We start from the raw sequence: 23,598 nt of genomic DNA, 5'->3' as shown, positions 1-23,598 counted from the left end.
TATCTATCTATCTATCTATCTATCATATAATAAAAGGATTTTCACTATAAAAGGCACATCTTATACGGTTTATGTATAAATATATGGTATATTTATACATAAACCATATGTATATGTTACATTATATTTTAAAGCAAGCAACCACAAATTAATGGTTTAAATGTGTTTATGTCATGTATCAAATGTGTTTTATACAGATTGTTTGTAAGTAACTTAAGTTAGTACAGTAATGAAACTGCCTGACTGATTTTTTAAAAATTTAGAACCACAAATTATGTAAAAAAAAAAAAAATATATATATATATATATATATATATATATATATGTATATATATATATATATATATATATATATATATATATATATATATATATATATATCGATATAGATATATATGTGTGTGTGTGTGTGTGTGCATACTTCTGCTGCAATACAGCCTGTAAATTTTAAGACAGCAGATTTAAAGACTAAAAAAAAACCCAAATAAACAAACTTCATCTTCCATTCAAAATATTCAATATTTTGTTATTCATTTCATTGCTTGATTAAAAATATGCACGGGTTGATGTCACTGTGAAGGAACAGTACTGCTGGCTGCAACGTCACCCGGTTACGATATTTGAACCAGCGGGGCCACCGTATTTGTTGTGTTTGTTCGAGTGATAGCAAAGATGGCGGCGGAACTGGATAGAGTGCGAATCTCAGCTGCGGAACTCCGAGCTGAAGCGTCGAATTCAGTCAGCGTTACTGAGTGTCAGAAAGGTGAGAAGAAGTTAATCGGATACGTGTAAAGAACAAATTGCTGAAAGAGTCTTGAAATTCAAGCGAAAAAGTATCCCAAGTTATCTGAAAGTGACCGACGGGAGTTACCAAGTTTGGATCTAGCTAATGTTGTTAGCTAGCTAGCCAGCCGTGTGCCTGTCCACTCCATAGTCCCGCGCTGCCTGTTTTAAACGCCCCCTCTACAAAACGCTCGTCATAGTCTTGTCACGATTTAGTATTTCTACTTTAAACATTTAATCAGCTCTTTCTTACGCGTAATGTCTGCATTTAAAGTACACTACGCGTTTTTTTTTTTTAAACGAGAATGCTAGACTCCCGTTGCGGTTAAGTTAAACGTTAGTTAATGTTACAGAATTCGCCAACTCTTCTAACCGTAAACTTTAAACTTGCACATTGCAGCTATTAAGAAAGACGTCAAAAGGGTGATGCGGGTTTCTTAGTTTGTGGGAAGTTTTGTGGATTTATCTGTACCTGGTCATTTCCGCTCATTCCTGCAAGGCGGATTCTGTTTGATAAACGCTATGAGCAGGTGGCTGTGTGTGAAACTTACATGATCACGATGATATCGGCCGACATCTGCCTGTTAGCAAGAAGACAACATTTACTTTATTTTGCGCCGTTTAAATGTTGAAAATCTAAGCGACGTTTAATTATTTTTGACATAATACAAGTGTTGTTATTTCCCGAAGAAAAAAACCAGTACAGTATGCAGAAAAACAAAATACCCATCCATCTATTTGTTTTCGCTTATCAAGTTCAGTGTTGCGGTTGGGCTGGAGCCTATCTTGGCTGTCACAGGGCGAGAGACGGGATACACCGAGGACAGGTCGCTACTCTATCACTAACTATAAATAAACTAACAAAAAAGTGGATAAATTGTTTCTTAAATGCAGAATTTAACAAGTGGTGCATCACTAAACAAAACAAGAAACCTCAAAGCTAAACCATCAGTGCTTTACAATATGTTCATAGAAAAAAAAAAACCCTTTAACTGATAATGGTTTCCTGTTATAAGTGAAATATTAACTAGAACAGGCAGGGCTAGAGAGAGTTTGAGGTTAGTTTATGGTTAAAGAGCTAGTGGGAGAAGTTTGCATTAAAGGCTTCTTGGTAAAAAGGTTTGTTTCGTTTTCAGTAGATATTTAGTTAGTTTTGGGATAACATATATCCTCTCTGAAACAAGCTGGTCAGCGACCATGTGGCAGCCACTGTTTGTGAGGGGGTGAAAAAAAGTGTATTCCCGAGTGGTTGCTGGAAGTGGCTAGAAATTAGTAACGAAAATGTATAAGATGGCTCACGAAAGAACTCCTGGGGATTGTTTTGTTTGCTTGCAGTTTGCTGCGGTCACCAGTAGTTTGCATTGAAAATGCCAGCTTGTCTGCAAACACAAAGTACTCACCAAGCAGTAGGGAAAATATAAAGTAAAACTTGTGTCTTAACTCTGCAACCAGTATTTTTCAAAAGGTGAAAATAAAACTTTGAGACAAGCTAATGGCACGGTGCTAGATACCTGAGCAGTCACAGTGAGGTTTTTGGTCCAGCAACTTCCAGGATCCTGTTAGAAAGCCAGTCAGGAAAATACGACTGGAGGTTGCCAGTTGGTCGCTGATCAGTCTTTTGGCCTGGGTGACTGATGCCTCACATGAGTTCGTATACAGGATGTACAAAAGAAGTTTGCATGCTTTAAAACAGTTAATATGTCCAATATAAGCAAGCTCTAATAACCACCGTATTTCAGGATAGAGAGTTGCTAAATGGTAGTAGGAGGATGATGGGACTAACATGGCCATCTGCACTTGACTTAATAGTCCTTGGATCAACCTGTAAGTTAAACTTTGTGGTTAAAAATTAGCTGACAAAGGAACTTGTAAAAGTTCATATCGGAGTCGATGTATCTGATAACAAGTAGTACTTTTCATACGGGGCCGACTGGACTAAAAAACCAGAGAGACCTTCCTCACGTTTATGGTGCACTGACCCATTAGTTTGACATCTTTTATAATGTCACACACGACATTAGCTCTGGGTTTTGTAGGACTTAAATGCTTCTTTGGATTATTACCATTACAGTGGATTACAGTCCATTAAATATAAACTTAATTTGTTCTTTCTGCAGAGGAACAACAGGAGCATCACACACACAAGCAGCACAGAAGGCGTGAAGGAAAGCGTCCTGATCTGCAACGCTACCAGCCTGTTCCTGGACATGGACGACGTAACCATGACAGTGAGGGAGAAACTGGTCAAAATGAGCCCCTAGCTGCCGAATCACATGAGCATGATCAGCCATCCCAGAGTGAAAAAAAGGCTGTGTCTGGGGAGACACCTTTGGAGAGACAAGGGTGGACAGACAGTGGGACTGGTACCAATAAAAAGGATGAAGACAGGATGAGAGGCGATGGTGGTAACAGTCAGAACTGCAGAAAAGGGAGACATGCGCAAAATAAATCAGATGCAAATGATGAAAAATTGTTTGTTGAAAAGGAAAATGAACATCAAGAACCTGTAGGAGCAGCTAAGCCAGCAAAGAAAACCCGAAAACCAGACAGAGAATTTTATCAACCTGGGAGTAGAAGAAACATTCAAGGGAAGGACAGTGGGGCTGGAAGAGAACAGGATAAGCCTCCTCCTAGAAAGCAAGAGCAAAAAACCGAGCCAGAATCTCAGCAAAGTACGAGGGAAAGTGGAGTGGACATAAAAACCTCTATACAGAAGCAGGGTGGAAAAGATAAAAGAGTAAAAGGCACACAAGAGAGTGCAAAGGTGTTTACTTCCAGTGAGACAAGTAGAAAGCAAGGAAGCCAAGACGTGGAAACACCTGAAATACCCGTTGATGCTTCAGTGGAGAAAATTACTAGCAAAGTTGAAAATCTCAACATACAAGAAAAGGATAAATTTGAATATAAAAGTCAAGATGCTGGAGAACTAAGTTGCAAGGGAAGGGAACCAACTGACAAGAAAAGGCGAGGTCAAGGGTCAGGAACCAAAGATGAGGAAGAAAAGTCAGAGAAGAAGAGAGAAAGGGGAAACCGAAGGAGGAGAGGCGTGGAAAAGACTCAGGACTCCAGAAAAGAAGATGAAGCAGGTGATCAGGGTAAGAATAATCAAAGGAATACTGAGGGGGAAAAAGACAAGAGAGCTGTAGAAGCAGACGTCGAGAAAATGGATAAAGCAAAGCAAACACACCAAAATAAAGGAAGAGAGAACCGCAGAGAAAACCGAAGTGGCGAAACCAACAACAGCAGATCCAGAGATGCTGAGAGAGATGCCAAGACAGAAAAAAACGTGAACAGAAATCGATCCAATGCAAATGTCACAACACCAACCTCAAAACGCTATTCCAAATCAGATATTCGGCGCTCACGTAATCGAACTTACAGCAGTAGCTCAGCGAGCAGTGTGACCAGCCTGGATTATCCTGGACTAGGAAAGGATGTGGAGAGTACAAAGTGGTCACATTCTAGAGACAACAATAAAAAGGGGGCTATTGTTGGTGGAGAAGGACAAAGGCATCATTTAAAAAGTTGGACAACAAATGAGGAATCCTCTACAGAATCACTGGAAGGAAGTGAGATGAGTGACAGAGCAGACGATAGGAGGAGGAAGAGAAGAGGTGGTGAGGGCCAGTTAAGTAGAGAGAGACAGAGAGGCGAACGAAACAGACAAAAGGGAAACAAAGGTGGGGGTCGGGGAATCCTCAGGGTCTCTTTGGAAAAACAGTCGGACACCTCGTCACATAGTGGGGATGCACAACATCGCAAGGAGGGCCCCGTTCCTCGTGGCCGAGGTGGGGGCATCCTGGTACTTCCAGCCCGGACAGATATCTCTAATTCACCTGAAGTGGGGCAAAGGCTTCTTTTTGGTGGAATTAGAGGTGGTTTAGCTGGCAGGAGTAGAGGAGGTCGAGGGGGAGGAGCAAGGCGACTCTGGGATCCAAATAACCCAGACCAAAAACCTGCTCTTACCAGCAATCAGTCCTCACAGCATTCATCTCTTCAGCAGTCTGTATATCTTCAGACAGGTACAGGATATGGACAGCTTCATTTTCTGGACACAGATGATGAGGTAGCAGGCAGCCCTCCAGTCACGCAGGGTGAGCGCTTTCGATCCCAGCAGGCTTCTGCCATGGCCTACTACAAATTCCAAAACTCGGACAACCCGTATTGCTACCCTGTGCCCACCAGCGGCCCACATAATCCTAACACCAACCAGCGCTATCCATTTCCTTATCATATGGGACCCTACCAAATGGCTTACACTAATAGCATGTATCCAAGCCCTGGTGTGGGTCAGTTCTGCAGTAATTACAGGGGATCAGGTTATTCCCTCCCGAGTGCAGGAGGCAGTGTAACATTTGAAGAGGCAGAGCAACACACCAGAGGGGAGCTGGGAAGACTACTGAGGGCTGCAGATGCTCAGGAGCTTCAGCTCAGTAATCTGCTCTCCCGGGATAGAGTGAGTGCTGATGGACTGGATCGCATGGCCCAGATCAGGTGAGCATTCAGGGACAAAGCTAGACATTGTGCTTTTGTGGTTTGTTGTCCTAATGCCAGTTATTTGTCTTGGTGACAAGTGAGCCAATAATCTAGTTGAAAAAGCACTATCATGTTGTTTCCTCCCATTTTAAAGAGCGGACCTTCTGGGGATATATGAGCAGGTCATCCTGACAGACATCGAGTTCTCAGACTCTCAGAACGTGGATCAGGCTTTGTGGAAGAATGTCTTTTACCAGGTCATAGAGCGCTTCCGGCAGCTACTCAAAGAGCCCACCTATGACAATGCCCCTCATATCAGAAACAAGCTCCTTACACTGCTTGATGAGGTAAGGAACGTGTAGGAAATTTAGATAGGAAAAGGTTTCCCAAGAAACATATCTAACAATCACTTGGGCACTTTTCTGCCTGTATGGTTTAGATTATGGGTTCATTCATAACCCAAAATTAGTCTGTGTATCACTAGATGACGCAAATTGTATTTGTTACCTAAATCAGGGACAAATTTGTTTCCAAATCCATTTTAGAGAAGTAATTCATGTACCTTTAACAGAGAAGAATAAATTAATAATAAATAATAAGTCTTGTTAAACTTTTACTTCCTTTGTAGGAATATGACCCTTGGGTAGGGAGTTGAGTTTGATTTCATAATTAAGGGGGAAAGTCCTTCTAATTTTTATAATATTTTTCTATTCTTTTGTGTTTTACAGGGCGAATTATTCTTTGACGCGCTACTTCAGAAGCTTCAGACAGTATACCAATTTAAGTTAGAGGATTATATGGATGGCATGGCTATCAGGGCTCGTCCATTACGCAAAACGGTAGGGAACCATTCCTTTTAGCTTTTTTGCTTCTGTAACATGTTCAATGTTGTACTGAATACTAAATGTTCAAAATGTAGTGAATGAGTTTCCATTGTACATGAAAAAATCCAGTAAGCGGCTTTGAAAAGTCACCCGATTTCCATGTACAACGCTTACTGCGACAATTTCTTAATTTTTTTTTTATGTAGCGAATACATTTTTTTCAGGTGAAGTATGCACTCATTAGTGCTCAGCGCTGTATGATTTGTCAGGGTGACATAGCACGTTATCGGGAGCAAGCCAGTGACTCTGCCAACTATGGCAAGGCTCGCAGGTAGGCTTGAATTTGAGATTTCTCTTGGCATTGTAAAATTTCTGACAAACATTCAAGAGGGTGGGATGTGTCTTGATATTCAAATTTGAGTTTGAACAAGTGAGTAGACTGATATTTTAAAAATCTGACAACTCCTGAATTAACGAATGAGGAGTCACAACTACCATTTCTATTTCTTTTTTTAAGCAGTACAGATGTTTTATACCCGTTTTCATGCAGTGCAAGTGGCTGATCATTTCCATTGTTTCTCCCAGATATGCACACCTACAGTTCTGGACTGGTCACTATACTTTGAAACTTTGACTTCTTTAGATGTTTCAGTTATTATATGCTAAAGACATAACTTTTTACCTATATATGACAGATTACTTAAACTTTTAAGGTAGAAACTGAAAATGTTTGTCTCTTTATTGATGTGTCATGACTACTTGTTTACTTTTCCACAGCTGGTATCTGAAGGCCCAGCAGATTGCCCCAAAAAATGGACGCCCGTACAACCAGCTGGCTCTGTTGGCTGTTTATACAGTAAGTGATACAGATCAGACTCTTAAGCATTGAGAAACTTCACTTTTTTATTCTCATAGCTCCGTGCTTTGGCGCATTCATTTTGAAGTGGTCCTAATCCTAACTAATTTATCCTACAGGAAAGTTTCAAGTTCAGATGCAACTCTTGTAGGTTGATGCAATATTGAAAGAATATTGTTTGAGAGTTATTCCTTTTAATACAATGTCCAAATTGTAATGGTTCAAAAGAATTAATGAAAGAAACCCCCATTTATAACTGCATAGCAAGTCAAAAATGTTCTCTATGATGTAGGCCTTGATCTTTACTTGTCAAGGATCAAAGGAAAAAAAATTAATGACTAAATGCTTAGAGCAGGGGTGTCCAAACTTTTTTCACTGAGGGCCACATACATAAAAATATAGGAGGGGCTGGGTCACTTAGTAGAAATTAGGTATATAGCCTTAACTTTAGTGTATTAAAGTTAGAAAAATCAATTAAAAGTGGTCAAATATGTTATATTGTTGAATATAATTAAAGACAAAACTGCCTTCATCACAGCTTTCCATAAATGGATCTTTATTGATTTATTCAGAAAAAGCTTTGGTAGCTCATTCTCAGAACAGCAGCCTCAGATTTCTTCTTAGACAGAAGATTTACAGTACAGAGAAAAAACAATAAAGGGGAAAATGGGACGGGTAAATTTCAAACTTGTTATTAAAGTTATTAGGCTTAGCAACACACCTATTAACGTTCGTTTGAAACGGTTATCAACATTAACAGATTAAACTGGATTTAATTACAGGAATGCATATAATTTTATTAAATTATTCTGGTGAGTATCAGCTGCGCTGGGTTTGTAAATCGGGCCATCCAGCTGCGGTGCTGATCCGACGCCCCTTGTGCCAAAAATCCGGACAAATGTCACTTGATCAAGGAGCAAATCTGCATCAGATGAGATCAGCTGACTTTGTGTGTGCAGTGTGTGCGCTGTGCACAGCGGTGTGTACTCTGTGTTAACAAGAAAAACGCATATAAGAAAGTGGTGCGCAAAAGCAGGGTAGTGACAGAATTGATGCGCATTATTGATATTTGAAGCATGTGTACTTGCACATGCATGCTTATTAACACACGGGTACTGTGGAATATATTTTTTACTCACCTAAAGTGGGAACGCCATTGCACTCAGTGGGAGCAGTGATGCAGCACTTTGGACCGAAGGATGGCTGGCAGCCAGGTCTGGATCATCATAGACGCCATTCCTTTGTGTGCACCTGCCATAGTTGGAGCCCCGTCTGTTGTAACTCCACACAGCTTGTCCCATTTAAGTCTCATTTTGTCAATTGAGTCTGACACAGCTTCAAAAATATCCATACCCGTTGTTGTGCCTTTTAGACTCTTAAGATCGAGCAGCTCCTCTGTAACTCCAAAGTTCTCGTCCACTCCCCGCAAAAAAATTAGCAGCTGTGCGGTGTCTGTGGCATCAGCGCTCTTATCTCATGCGATGGAGTAAAAATCAAAAGCACAAGCTTTATCAGACAGTTGCAGTTTAATGTTGGCTGACAAGTCTTCCGTGCATCGCACAACTGTATTGTGGACATGCTGACGTTGTTGAAGTCCTGCACTTTTTCCAGGCACATTATTTCAGCGACTTTAACGAGGCAGTGTTTTATGAGGTCTCCATCTGAAAAAGGTTTGCCATGTCTTGTGATGAGTTGGGCGACCTCATAGCTGGCTATTGTAGCCTTTTCCTGGACTTTTTGAGCACGAAAAAAATACTGTTGCTGACCCTGCAGGATAGCTACCATTTGCTTTACGCTCAGCACCAGTGTAGGATGCATAGGCCTGATGTTTGGTTTCATAATGACGTCGTACATTATACTCTTTCATAACTGCCAAAGTGTCAAACAGACACACTTCCCCTTGAATTCTTTGAAGAAATATTCACTCTCCCACCATGTCAGAAATTTTCTGCTCTCACTTTCTACCTTTCGCTTCTTTGGTTATGCCATGTTTAGGAACTTGGGGTAAATTTCTTCTGTGATTGTCCTTTTTGGTGGAGCAACTGGCTTGAGCAACAGTAGCTCCCCCTGGTGTTAAACCTAAGAAGTGCAATACACTCAAGCAAAAGTTTAAGTGCGGGCCATATTCTATTCTATTTATAAAATTTCTTGCGGGCCAATTGGACACCCCTGGCTTAGAGGATTTATCCAATGTCCAACCCCCTAGTATGTATCTGAAGCAGAAAGACAAGGTTTCAGTTTGCAAGGTAAAAAAATAAACCAGTGGAGCTGTTTATATTAAACAAAAACACATAAGACAGTTAGTGTTATAAAATCATACTGATGATGTAGATGTCTCAAAAACTTGTATATCAAATTTGATACATTTGGTGTTACATGCCTTCATATTCAACCAGCTGAATCTAAACTCATTGGAAGGCAGGCCTCTGTATTTGATCATTTCTGAAACCCTAAACTTTTGGCTACTTTTGGCTCTCAGTCTTGATGCCCTTGGGTTAAAAATGAGACCTGCTGTAATGTAGTATTTCAAATTGTAAAGCACAGTACCTTAATAATGGAAAATTCATTGCTGTACTTAGGTTCAGGACTCCTAAGGGTAGAAATTTTAGAGTTTGAATTAAGTAACTGGATTTGGCTTTTAGTGACTGTACGTCTGTTTGCGTGTCCCTGAAAATGGGAAAATATAACTGTGTTTTGAACGTATGTGTGTGTGTTACCTCCCTCTTCTTGTTTATGTCTTCTCCATTTCTAACCTACAGAAGCGGAAGTTAGATGCTGTGTGTTACTATATGCGTAGCTTGGCAGCTTCCAATCCCATTCTGACTGCAAAAGAGAGCCTCATGAGTCTTTTTGAAGAAGCCAAGCGTAAGGTCAGATACACGTTTCATGGACATAAACTTTTGTCAGATTTCTACAACAGAAAACACTTGAGATCACATCAAGATCTCAAGAGCTTAATTTGAGAAGAACTGTCTAGCCAGTAGGGATTCATGCATAATTATAATGCCAGTGCTTGCCACAGGGTGTTTTCTCACCCCACCTAATAGACCCTTCAATAAATTTACTTAATAAATTGCTTTATGAGAAAAATTAGGACTTTAGGCACGGCAAGTGTTTCTTGTTGACAGACTGTTTTTATCTTTTTTGTAGGCAGAGCAGCTTGAGCGAAGGAGGAGGCAGGAGCATGAAGGAGGCTCCAGGGGTCCAGCAGTGAGAGGAAGAGGAAGAAGGGAGGAAGGAGCACGTGTGGAGATCTGGATTCGCCCCAGTGGACAGGCAGCAGCACCTTCCTCTCAGAGAGGAGGTAGTGAGTCCAGCAGAGATTCTGAACAAGATGGAGAGCTGGGCAGTCTCAGCGTTGCTGACGTAAGTCTCTGTGTCTATTCCTTAACATATATCAGCTCAAAGACCTCTGTTTTTCCTCTGCATACTTTTTTTTTTTTTTTTTTTTTTTTGCACAGCAGCCAGACTTTAGGTTCCTTGAAAAAATAACACAGTGTCTGCAGACATCTCCAATAAAGTTTTATTTGTAATCCGATGTAGTTTTTCCTCTAATTTATTTCCTCTCATACAGTCTATATGAATTTGTTTTGGTGCTCATTTATTCCCTCTGTCATCATTTTTTCATTTTCCCCCTAGGCTGTCATTTGGTCGACTCATATTTTCATTTCATTTTCATTTCCCTGCCTGCATTGAGTAATGTCTTTAAACCTCTTTACTGTTTTTATTTTTATTTACATTTTTTGCTCGCAGTTAGGCACCATTATTTATTAATTGAAATTGGCATAGACAGAGTATTGCTATTTCATCATTTATCACAGTGCTATCTGAGAGAGTACGGTAGATTAAACCGGGTCTATAAAAGCATATTATGAGCAGCTCATAAGAAGAGCAGCAGCAGCTCCAGTGCTGTCTTTGGCTGCAGGAACAGTATTGAGTAGCTGGACTCCAAGCACTTTTTTCCCAAATTAATAAATAATTGGGTTCAGATCATGTATATTAGGGTTGGGCGATTGGACAAATATATCGACTATCATTTTTACAAGGGCGATTTATTAATTTATTTCCCCATGACTAAGTTTGCTAATAATGATGGAGCTAATAGAAGCAGTCAACAGGTAAAAAATAATAATAGCGCTGTTTTAACAGCACCCTCTTTCATTTGCGAGCAAATGCACCCTCCTCAGAGTGCGCCCAAATGCAGCGATTCATTTACTCAAATTCATAACAGAAAGGAAGAAAGGCAGTAGCCTATGTTCAGAAAAAAACATTCAGATGGTGGACACGTACATGCTCATACAAGTTAGTCGTGTTTGAGTCCTTTGCTCGGGCTATACGTCTGCATAAGCGGCACACCGCTTTGGTTATATCCTTAGGTTTACTTCTGTCATCCGGTTTAAAGCCAAAGAAATCCCAAATTGGCGACTTTATATTTTTTTTGGCATATAGTCCATGTTTAGACTTCTTCTGTGTTGTAAACGCGCAAATCAGTCCATGCATGATTACATTGCTCCGCCCATCAAAAAGTCTGCGCATGCGCGAATATATCGCCGTCGTCGATTATTGGACTTACGATTGTTGGGTGTAAAATTTTTACATATCACCCAACCCTTATGTATATGCAGTGGCATACAGAAAAGATAAGAAAGACACTATCTGCTTTTTCTACATTATTTACAGTGTAAAACCTGGGCTATTATGCTGACGCTGCCTAGTCAGCTGATGTAGGTACTGACAAACTCCCTGTAACTGCAAGGATGATGAAGCTCTGATTTCATTTACAATTTAATATTACACAGCAAAAAATATGCTGTTATAATTTATTACACACCTACATTCCAGTATCATTTATATTATGATATATGGGCTGTAGTGTCAGAAGAAGCAGGAGCAGCCTTTTTCTGTTCCCATTTTATTTTCTTTTTTGGCCTCCTCCACATAATCAGTCCATTACTTGTCAGTGGACACTGTTGAGAGAGGCATATGTATCCTCTTTGCTGTCTCTTAGTCCCATTTCTTCCTAACCCTATTGTTCAAAATACCAAGCGCACTTAAATGTTGACGTCATTTCAAAATGTGCGTCGTCTCTGGATGAAGACATGTTTTCTTGCAATGTGTTGCACTTGTGGATTAGTAACTAAATAAAACTGTTGCACGAACATTAGTAATCCTTTCCCCCTTTTGGCCTTGTCCTTTTTTCTTTTCTTTTTTTTTCTACAGCTCAATAAGAGATTCATTCTGAGTTTCCTGCATGCTCATGGGAAGCTCTTCACTAAAGTGGGGTGAGTCTTTCAGCTCTTAAGTTCATAGACTGACTGTGTTTAAAAGAATGATGATGATGATGAAAAATAGCACTGAGGCTAGCCCAAGAAAATGTGCTTGACTAAAATGTTGCCTAGGCTTTAACCAGAAGATCAATCTGCATGTTTTGTATGTTAACTAAATTAATCAACAATATACTAGATTAACTGAATTGACTGCAGTGCACTAAGTGCACTCTACCTGCTGCCTCATTAACTTTAATTAGTTCTTAATAAACAAAAAGGTAGTGTTTGTAGCAAATTAAATGATTTAACATTATTTCGTAATAATATGAAAACTGCATATTCAGATGATTTCTAAAAATAGAACTATATCAGCGGGTGAGCACTATTATGGAATAATGCAATAATGCTAATGGCTCTCTTGATCTGAGCAATAAATTGGATAATTCCCATTATGCTATAATGGTTTCTATTTTGAGAACCAGGATGTAGCTGCTGCCTTTGGCAGTGGCTGAAGCAGTCAGAGCTGTGTGTGCCATTTTAAAACAATTATTACTGAAATACATCAGTTCACATGTTTTCACACTCAAAGCCTCAGGTGTCTTCATAAAATAAAATTCTTTATTTAGACCAGATATTGAGAAATTCCCCTGTTATAGCAGCCAGAATGTCAAATACATAATATAAATAGAATATAGTAAAGTGTCTACTAAATGAAATGCCTCAAATACAAGAAATTCAACACAAACGGAGTGCAGGCAAGCAGTGCAGATGTCAGATGACATTAAAGTGGGTCAGTATAACAGTGGAAAGAGTGGTCAATATAATAATGTGACTTGGTGTGTGGAGAATGTTGGGTGTTGTGACAGCACAGCGTTAAAATGGAGATTGACAGACCACTTGACTTTCGCGCATTGCATTGTGGGTACAAGTGATAGCAAAATCAAAACACTACATCAAGCGCTAGCATTTCCTGCACCGGTAATCATTAATTCTGCGGTTTTAATCCCTACTTGCATTTTATTTGCCCCAAAAACAGTTATGTACAGAACGACGAAGAACACGACAGGTCCGTACAAAGACAGACTTGACGAAAAGGCAAAAAAAAAAAAAAAAAATTATGAGGAAAAAATCAAAGGAGTTAAAGGGTTAGACCCATACGAGCATACAGAGTGGAGTAAGAATGTTAGCGTGCTGCCCAACTTTCATCACACACATATTTATTATGGTAGTATGGTATGGTCCTAAGTGTGAGTGCATACACTCACAAAATGTTTAGTAACTTCAGATCCCTGCAACAAGCCCAGGTCCAGTTTACTCTGGTGATTTGGACTATTCCATTTCACAGCTGTTGTTAGATTGTGTTGGCCTGTACAGGAGATGACAAATAGATTTTTTTTTCTTTGTTTCAGGTTGTAGTATTACACAACATTTTCAGATCTAATAGAAATAAAATAAGTGTTTCGTAATTCATTCAATGTATTGTCTTTATTTATAACTGGCATTATTGTTTCATTCTATGATAGAATCTTACAAGAAAGAGGCAAAATTGTATTCCATTATGCTTTATTAGCTGCTTCGGTGAAAAACAAATCAACAATGCAACAGGAAAAAAAAAAACATTGCAAAACAGCATACTGGAAAACAGTTATTCATCACTTGATTGCTTCAATACAACACTTGGGCACATATATGTCTGACTTTTCGTGGCTGTTTTGATATCGCGCTCCCTCTTAACCGATCAAATCTCGCTGTGGTAGCAGCTTTAAACTCGGTATGACCCAGGTTGATAGAGGGTGCCCAGTCTGGATCGCATTCCAGCATTTTGTAGGCTGGTTTTCCTACAAAACACAACAAACATTAGCCCGCAAAGCCACAGTGAACAAAGCAGCATAGCGCAACGAATTCTATTCAAATCAATATAAGACTTATTTGTAACCTACATCAACAATTATGTTATGATAAATTACGTAATAACTACAACAGAAGACTTACCTTTGTGGAAATGCTTGGAGCAGACTAACATGTGAGCTGGAGTGTTCTGGAACGTTATATTTGGTCTTCGAATGGCTGCAATCCAGGCCATCCGTCGGCTCTTTGTTACTTCGGAAACATGGCTTGAACAATTTCTCTTCCACGACAGAATCCGATAAAAAACGATCTCTTTACCCGTCGGCTTCCCGTGGCTTTCATGCGACCGGCTATTGCAGTTAATAATACAACAGCTTCTTGCCGTTCTTTGTTTCTTTTTATCGCTATGTGACTGTTTTCTTGTGAAAACCTGCGTGCGCTAGTACCGCTTGCCACTCGTACCTACAATCCTTTGCGGTTTTACCCCGGAAATGACGTCACATTTTCAATCTCTATAAAGTATTAACGTGAGCGAGCAGATGTAGTACATCCTAAAGTAGCCAAGTTTCTATTTCGACTGAATAGCTCCGTGAGATTACAGAAGCATATCGACTCAGACTACTACATACTGAAAACTGTATTTTTCTGTTTGCCTCTGTGCCAGTGACATATCATTGGAAATGTGTCTTATCTGTATAGCATGGAAACATTTCCTGGAGCTGCAACCCGTGTTCTGCAGGAATTCAGGACGTTGCTCCAACATGGTCCACACATGCTGGGAAGTACACACATGCTGCAGATCATCACCATTAATATGTTCGCCATACACAATGCCAACAGCAAAGGTAATATTGTGCACAACCTAATGATAATGATGATGATAATGATAATCATCGTTTTCAAATGTCAAGTTGTTTGTGGTGGTAACACTGGAGGTTTATTTGCAGTATTATCAGAAATGGCTGGTAAAAATAGTTTTCATGAAGCTTTTAACATGGACTTTATTTGCTGTAAAATTTGACTCAGTTTATTAATATGTTGGCATGTTTGAACACGATTAAGTTTAGTGACCACTGCAGACTGATTCTAACTGATTTTAACATACTTTGGTTCTAATCTTCTCAATTCAGGTCTTTTGTTATGCAACTGAGCATGGAGTTCTTTTCCAACTCAAATATGTGTAGACCCAAGCCGTGGTTTCACACAAGGCAGTGATAAACGACTGTTTGAAATTCTGTCTTTCAGGTGAAGAAGGAGAAGTGCGATCTGTTTTACAAGAGCAGAGCACTGCCCTGGGTCTCGGTATGTTTGCACTGCTGGTGCAGCGCTGCACAGAACTTCTTCAAGAAATTCCTGCAGGTATCCACGCTTTACACATCAAGCTTTTGATCAACAGCATTTTTTTTCTTACAGTTCAGCCACAATATTCATATCATAAACTGTTCAATAACACATCAGATCACATTGTTTGATGGAAATGAAAATTCTCAACCTGCAGAGAGCTGAATTCAAAGACCATAAAAATCAAGGTGAAAAAAATGATGTGGCAGATTAGTCCAATTTTGTTGCAGAAACTCAAATGGAACTCTGTTTTTATGGCCCCCAAATGCTTCTATAACTGCATGACGACGATGTTGGGAAATGCTCCTAATGAGAGTATGGATGGTCCTCTGGCGGATCTCCTTCTGGATCTGGAGCAGGGCATCACTGAGCTCTTGGACAGTCTGAGGTGCAACCTGGGAGCATTGGACGGACTGAAACATGTCCTAGAGGTGTTCAATTGGATTTAGGGCAGGCAAGAATGAGGGGCCCCAGTCAGTGGTCTTAATTCCTTCATCCTCCAGGAACTGCCTGCATACTCTCACCACATGAGGCCAGGCATTTTCCAGGAGGAACACAGGACCCACTGCACCAGTGTAAGGGCTGTCACATGTGCTCAGGGTGAACCTGTGAAAAGCACAGGGTGCCAGTGATGGATCTGCCAATTCTGGTATTCTGTGGCAAATGCCAATTGAATGTCATAGTGCCAGGCAGTGAGCACAGGGCCTACTAGATGAAATCAAGACCTCAGGCCACCCCTGTGAAGTCTGTCTCTGACCAGACAATCAGAAACTTTCACTCTAGTGGCCTTCTTGAAGTAATTTTGTAGCTCTGGTAGTGCTCATCTTGTTCCTCCTTGCACAAAAGAGCAGACACCGGTCCTGCTGATGAGTTAAGGACCTTCCACAGCCCTGTCCAGCTCTCCTAGAGTAACAGCCTGTCTGCTAGAATTTCTTGAGACTGTGCTGGGAGACACAGCAAACCTGGGAAGTCTGCGTATTGTAGTACCGTCTTGGAGGTGCTGGACTTAACTGTGCAACATCTGTAGGGTCCAGGCATTGCCTCATGCATCCAGCAGTGACGCTGACCAGCTAAATGCAAAACTGATGTAAAACAGTCAGAAAAGATGAGGAGGGAAACATGTCAGTCTCGACCTGTAAAACCATTCTTGTTTTTGGGACTTGTCTCATTGTTGCCACTTTAGTGCACCTGTTGTTAATTTCAAGACCACCAAAGCAGCTGAAACTGATTAACAATCCCCTCTCCTACTTAACTGACCAGATCAGTTACATACTATAATATATCTGCTAATGCCTACTATAGAATTGGCAGGTAAAAGCATTCAAACATGTAGTCAGCCCTGTCTCCCTTCGTCTGTTACTTATCTTTAGACAAAAAACAAGTTCAGTTACGCTGATAAATGCTTTTGGAAAACTTTAAATAAATCCTAAGCTTTTCTTTAACCTTCTGTGAATAGTGTAAAGAATAATTTAATGGAAAGACTGATTAATCATTACATAGTTTAAGACTGCAAAGTGAGATGTGGTTTGCTTTTGGTTGGACTTGGATTGCACCATTACACTTGATTGAAGATGCTAATTTCAATTGTTTTTATTTGTGTGATATTGAAGACTTCAGTTCAAAAACCTCTCTTTCAGAACCAGTCCCAATGACAGATGGAGAGGAGGAGGGTAAAGCGGAGGAGATGGAGGGTCTTGTGAGAGTCTCTGCCTTCCCACTAGACCTAAGAGAAATGCTGCCAAGCATCAAAGTCTGGTCTGACTGGATGCTGGGACACCCAGACCAGTGGAACCCGCCACCATGCAGTATAGAGTGAGAACTTTAACCTACAGTAAACTGTTTTGTTTTTTTTCTCCACCTGGCGGCAGCAGAAACAAGTTGTAAACAAATCACTTAGATGACCTAATAATACTTATTAACTTTCATACACCAGCAACAACAGAACATCGCCATCCAAGTCATGTTTCTGGCTACCAGGAAATATATTTAGTTTCTAAATTGTTGCCACTCTGTAAACAATATAGTTACTTTTCACAGTGTGATAATGACCAGGTAGTATACTATGGCCTATTGCCGCCACAGTATACTATACTTACAGTATACTTGTTATTATTATCCCCCCCCCCCCCCATTTGAACTTCAGCAGGTCATCTTCAGCATTTCTGCCCTATACAATGAGGTGCTGCCATGTTAGAGGGTGATTAAATATTGTCATTAATGAGCAGTTAACCCTGTAAGACCCAACCCATGAAAAAAAAATAGCCAGAAAATTCAGATTTTGTACCTGATGTACCTAATAAAATGATCAGTGAGTGTGAGTTTTAGGACCACAAATAGTTAGTGTTTCTTTTAATTTACTGTTTAATTTTTTAATTCATTTTATATTTTTTCCTTTTCTCCTCCTTTCTTTAAAGTTGCAGCCCCAATGTCTGGCAGTGCCTGGCTGATCTGTGTAACTTGCTGGCACGCGTGGACCATGGCGAAGTACCCCTGTACAAAGTGGATAGTGAAGAAGGAGAGGGGGATGAGGAGCTTATGCTGCTTCAGTTGAAGGAAGACCGCCTGCTTGCTGGCTTTGTACCGTTGCTGGCTGCACCACAGGAGCCATGTTACACAGACGGACACACTGACATGGTTAGTGGAAAGGAGAGCTGTATTTCATTACATCATAACTTTAACGCTTAAGTTAAGTTCACTTATTGAATATTCCTCTGTTTAGTCTTCTGTCACCTACAGAGTGCCAGGCTTTGTATTCACGCTCATCATCTGCTTCTCTGTCATGTGCATAAACCCCAAACTTCTTTCCTCAGGCTATAGCAGCAGATTGTAAGAGAGTTACTGTGCTGAAGTACTTTTTGGAGGCTTTGTGTGGACAGGAAGAGCCTTTGTTGGCTTTCAAGGGAGGCAAATATGTCTCTGTGGCAACTCCTCCTGCACCTAACCACTCAACAGATACAAGAAGCAGGCAGGATTCTCTAACAGAAAAAGAGGTGACTTTCTTCTCCTACGCATCCTCCAATAATCCTTCCACTTCTTCACTCTCTCCCTCTGGTCTTTTTCTTCTGAGAGCCTGAGTGCCTTTCATGCTTTTACCTATATTAAATTTATGTAAACACTGGAGTAAAAATTTCCAGAGGCTGTTAAAACAGGAGGTAGAAAATGTCTCATTATCGTCTGCATCTGTTTAACAGGGAGATGATGTCATACTCGAGGCAGTGTCTTCTCTCTCTGCATCAGAGGAAGAGGAAGTTGAGGAGGCCGGAGACAGCGAGAATGACATCAGAGAGCTCAAGGCAAGACGCCATGTCCTCGCCAATAAACTGGCACAGCAACAAAAGCGAAGGGATAAAATAAAGGTAAAACAGGCTTTCATGTCCTAATATAGTAGAGTCTGAAGTTGTCACAGAGTTGAATGTCATGTAAAATATAAATGTGTGTGTTCCAGGAGGTGCTGCAGACGGGTGGGCAGTTGGAGCTTGAAGTGAGGCCTCTCTTTCTGGTTCCAGATACAAATGGATTTATTGATCATTTGACAGGGCTGAAGAAACTCCTTCAGTGTGGAACATACATAATAGTTGTGCCACTCATCGGTAAGAATAACAAACACAGACGAAGAGAAAAGGAAATGAATAAAAGCAGGTGGAGGAGGATTAGCTTTTAGTTCAGTGGCGTTTAAAATGATAAGGATCCCACATACATCAGCGTTTCCATGTAGAAATCCTATGTATGCTCATGACATGGTCTGTTTTCTCTCTGTCAGTGATTACAGAGTTGGATGGCTTGGCTAAAGGCCAGGACAGTTTTGGTGGAGCAGTGGAGTCAGGAGGGCGCAACTATAGTGTCAGTGCAGCCCATGTGAGGGCTGTGCAGGAGAAGGCTCGGATGGCGGTGGCTTTCTTAGAAAAAGGATTCGAAGCCAGAGAACAGTGCCTCAGAGCTCTAACGAGCAGAGGAAATCAACTTGAGTCTATTGCCTTCCGTAGCGAGGATATGTCTGGGCAACAGGTAGGAACCCAGATTAATTAAATACAAATTAAAGCCTGTTTCTTTTGCTTAGAAGCAAAGGTTGCCTTCTTAAATCTACTGTTTTTTGCTGACTGAATGGTCTCTTCCTTTTCAGGGTAACAATGATGATGTTATTCTGTCCTGCTGTCTTCACTACTGCAAAGACAAGGCTAAAGATTTCATGCCTCATCAGAGAAGTATGTAGCATTAACCTACCATTTGCTCCATGTGTGCATTCATATTTCCTCACATTCATGCAGATGCATTAAAAAGTGTTTATTTCTTACTCCTCTCTGGCTTCCTGCTTCAAAAACAGATGGCACCGTGAGGCTCCAGAGAGAAGTGGTACTCCTCACAGATGACCGTAACCTCCGTGTCAAAGCTTTGACCCGTAACGTACCTGTGCGAGACATCCCTTCCTTCCTCAGCTGGGCCAAAGTGGGCTGAACCAGAGTAAGCCTAAATACAAGGAACCCAACTGCTGAAGCCTGCTTGTCAGTCAGCCAAGAGAGAAGACACACTTGAGCGGAGGAAGATAACAGGGGACAGGAAATGATAAAGAAAGTAAAGAACCACTTCTTATGAAAAACAAGCAAATGTAGAGAGAGCAGAGTGGTTTCAATTAGCTTTTCCCCCTTGTGACAAAGTGTGTGTGTGTATGTGTGTGTTAAGATCAGAGAGCTTCCCCGGAGAGAGGCAGGAAAGACTTAAGTCTCAGAAAGGCTGGAGTGGAAAGGAGGAAAAATGGAGTGAATTGATTTGTAGGTTGCCCTGTCCAGCCGCAAACCTCTGCTCCTATTTAGCGTATGCTCTGTAAGCAGTGTTAAATTTTGAATCTGATGATAGAATGAGCCAGAATGGGGGAAGAGTGTCTATGGTCATTTAATTGATTAAAGACAGCATCACTGAAGGCCATAAATGGCACTTGTACCCCACTCTGAGGGCCCAGGCTTAGGTAAAGCTTCAGCCTCAACAGCAGAGCTAAGAGAATGGCAGGAGGAAATGGCCACAGCTGGGTGGTCTGTGTCAATACAGTTAAAAAAAAAAAAAAAAAAGCAGCTGATTGTAGGTGGGGGGGTTAATCAGGAGCCTTCATGCAAACTCAGCACTTCCACGGAATCCCATGCAGATATGGCATTTCCTGCTAACCCAGGAAATGCTTGATGCCTGTTTGGTATCTTGGGTTATTCCTCCAGACTGACGTTAACAGTTTTTTGTTTTTGGTTTTTTTGTTTTGTTTTGTTTTGTTTTTTTTGTAAAGTCAACCGCAACATCAGATATCGTTTAGTTTTCTGTTGTTTGTACTTTTTTTTGATAATAAACATCTGCAAAGTTTTCCTAAAAAGATCTGCTAATTAAGCAAATCCGGTTTTAATTTAAGTCAGGGTGAAAATGGAGTTATAAGTACTCCGAGAGCATCATTTTATTGATCAAACATCAGCACCGACTCAAGTCGTTGAAGACAAATTAGACGCTATTCTGAAATGCACATAAATCTGTGTGATGGAATTTGTGCTCATACAAATATAATGGGAAGGGCTTTGATAATGATGTCTTTGTTTCCCTGGCACAAAAGGGGAGTAAATAAAAACTCACACATCAGAAACCATCACCCTTTTTGCCAAATTGTCATTTTGTTGCTTTGAAGGGTGGATTTGTTTGTTCTGTGTTAGGTTTTCAGTTCTAGAAAATAGGATTTCATTTAAGTGGCATTTGGCCCATATATGGCTTTAAACAATATGAAACCCAGGATTACAAACGCTCGCTGACCTGGCCCATCGTGTGTCATGCTCTGATCCTTTGCAAAGACTTTGCAGAATTTTTATTATCAAGTATAGACTTGTGAATTTATTTGTGTTGTTTTGTTTAAACCACCGCAGCAGGTTACGATTTCAGTAGCTTTCCTCTCATTACATTATTTGTATAGTTAGTGTTCTTATTTTCAGTGTGACTTTGCCTTTCAGTTTACAAGCACGCTTTTCTAGTAGCTGAAATACATAAACATAGGTTTCAAAATTACCGTGAAAATCAGGCAGCAGACATTTAACAAAAAAACAAACAAAAAAAACAAACAGTGTTGTGCTTTTTGTTGCTATACATAGCTTTAAAAGACAGTCTGGATTCTTTAGATTTGTATTTGTGTCACAATATATGTCAGAAACTACACTTATTCATCATTCACTCATCCCAGTTCAGATATTTGGATTTAAAATGTTATTGGACTTCTTTCCGTCTTCCATCGCTCATTGACGTTTATGTATTTGTATGAGCTGTCTGCTAGGTTTACTCGTCTTTTTCAGACCCTCTGTTTTGGTGCTGCTGTAGTATTAAGTGCAGCCTGTTGTGTTAAGTGGGCACTGCTGCTGTGTTTTAGTGTTGGAGCAAATGTAGTGCTGTAAGCAGCTTAACTCAAATGACTTTTTCCCTTCATCCATCATTAAAAATGTTTTAAAGGCTTTGTTTTCACCTCATTGGCGTGCAGATGAAGAATGCCAGGATGTAGAATATGTTTTTCTTGGCCTGTCATGACCAGACAAGGTAACATCCTCCTAGCAATGACTAACAGTGCCTCCATTGTTAGAGTCTGCCAGTATGTGTACAATGCCAGGACCCTGAAACTGAACAAACTAAATGCAGATCATTGATTTTCTTCTTCATACATGATATTCGAAGAATGTCTGTATTAAGGGGTCTTTGTCCTCATTTAAAGCCGGCTATAGAATACCAAAAGCTTCACATGTGTGCCCTCGTGTGGTAGCTGAAGATTACACAGGTGGGAGTGATGGAACAACAGCCGTTATGTATATAAGACCTGTGGGTGTCTTGATAAATTTTTGCTTTTAAAAAGAAAATTGGCAAACTGAGGAGTCGGGTAAATCAGTTATCATAAACAACATAAATTGGAAATCTCTAGGAGGGGGGAAAAAGATGTAATGTCCATAATCCTTAGACACCCCCAGAAGACAGTCTACATAGTTATAGGCTTAATGTGGTATAACTTTAAATTTGTGGTGTAAATGGAAATTCAGCTACTGCACTTTTAAGTAGCAACAGTGTAAAATGAGTGCCCAAGGGGGGGGGGGGGGGGGGGGGGGGGGTGCTTCCTGGTAGTCACTGCCACATGACCACAAGCATCTGTTTGTGCATGTATCTCCGGGAAACATGAGGGCAGATGCTTCTTCAGTGCATCTCTACACAAGAACAAACATCTCAAATATGTTCAGTTCTAGTTTGAACAAACCCAAATCCCTCATTACACTCTGAGTGGTGGGTGAAGAGGGGGTGAGATATATGTATGTATGTATATTAGAATATATTTATTTATCTGCGCATCATGGGCTGCGAGTTCTGCAGCCTATCCATCTGTATCAGTGTACTTCTGCGCCTGGATACAGACCACACAGGCAGGACCTGATTCCCATCATCATGACAACAGGGATGCCAAGCAACCAATCATAGCCCTTCGAGTTCTGCTCTGGAAGCTGATTGGTTTCCCAGCCTGCAGCCTGTTGTGGAATGTCCATCTTTAACCTCTCTGCTGCCAAGCACAGCGCATATACATCCTATATCGCAGTACGGAGTACTGCTGCATGTGTGAGCTTCCTCTGAATTATTGGTAAAGCTTTGTGTACGCCATAGCTGGAACATCTGAATGACATCCATTGTTTTTTGGCAGCGTAAACAAAAACCCACGCGTGTGCTGCTCCCCTGATGTAAACACAGCATGACTGATCATCTGTCATCTGCACGAACCTGCTTCATATTTTATTCCAGGTCGACCCGGAGTATTCCGTAAATCTCACAGAGCACAAACTGGGGAGGGGGTGAATCTTGTAGTTACACAATAATGTCATTATAATAGACTATGCACAATTTCTCCATAGCTGTATGCTAGAATTAGGTCCTCGTAAATAAACTCTACTCTTTCCATTTTTCCAAGGACGTGGTCTGTTGTCCACAGACAAACAAATGTTAAACAATTACTATATAAATATAGCTACACAGCTATACAGCCCAGTGTCTGAAAGTGCATAAGGCCGAACAAATCGCGGGGAAGGGAATGTTGACAGTCATTATGTGTATTACTTTCTCCATCCACACACACCTCTGTGTGTTTGGAGTTGTTGGATGGCATAGCAAACTGTAGGGAGGGAGAGAGGGGGCAACATTTAGCCCGCGGGGTGCAGCAGGACAACCT

At 40.6% G+C, this 23,598-nt stretch overlaps 1 protein-coding gene across 2 annotated transcripts; it reads left to right on the top strand.

Annotated features, from left to right (window-relative positions):
• Positions 1-666: 666 nt before the first annotated feature.
• Positions 667-21,851, top strand: smg6 (SMG6 nonsense mediated mRNA decay factor). Of its 2 annotated transcripts, none has more exons than XM_063485591.1 (19): positions 667-763; positions 2,901-5,277; positions 5,414-5,606; positions 5,988-6,098; positions 6,308-6,414; positions 6,861-6,939; positions 9,699-9,809; positions 10,090-10,305; positions 12,160-12,221; positions 14,754-14,899; positions 15,300-15,413; positions 17,033-17,207; positions 17,810-18,029; positions 18,206-18,385; positions 18,587-18,751; positions 18,841-18,985; positions 19,156-19,400; positions 19,516-19,597; positions 19,717-21,851. In XM_063485591.1, exons 1-19 carry the CDS (start codon positions 673-675, stop codon positions 19,845-19,847), a joined length of 4,950 nt encoding a protein of 1,649 aa, XP_063341661.1. In that variant the 5' UTR covers positions 667-672; the 3' UTR covers positions 19,848-21,851. The 2 variants fall into 2 exon arrangements, with proteins under 2 accessions (XP_063341661.1, XP_063341660.1); XM_063485590.1 differs by having other exon boundaries at positions 6,290-6,414.
• The last annotated feature ends 1,747 nt before the right edge of the window (positions 21,852-23,598 follow it).

The sequence above is a fragment of the Pelmatolapia mariae genome, linkage group LG10_11, assembly GCF_036321145.2.
Source record: "Pelmatolapia mariae isolate MD_Pm_ZW linkage group LG10_11, Pm_UMD_F_2, whole genome shotgun sequence".
NCBI lineage: Eukaryota > Metazoa > Chordata > Actinopteri > Cichliformes > Cichlidae > Pelmatolapia > Pelmatolapia mariae.
Note: the sequence above shows the minus strand (reverse complement) of the source record. Positions and strands in the feature narration are given on the sequence as shown.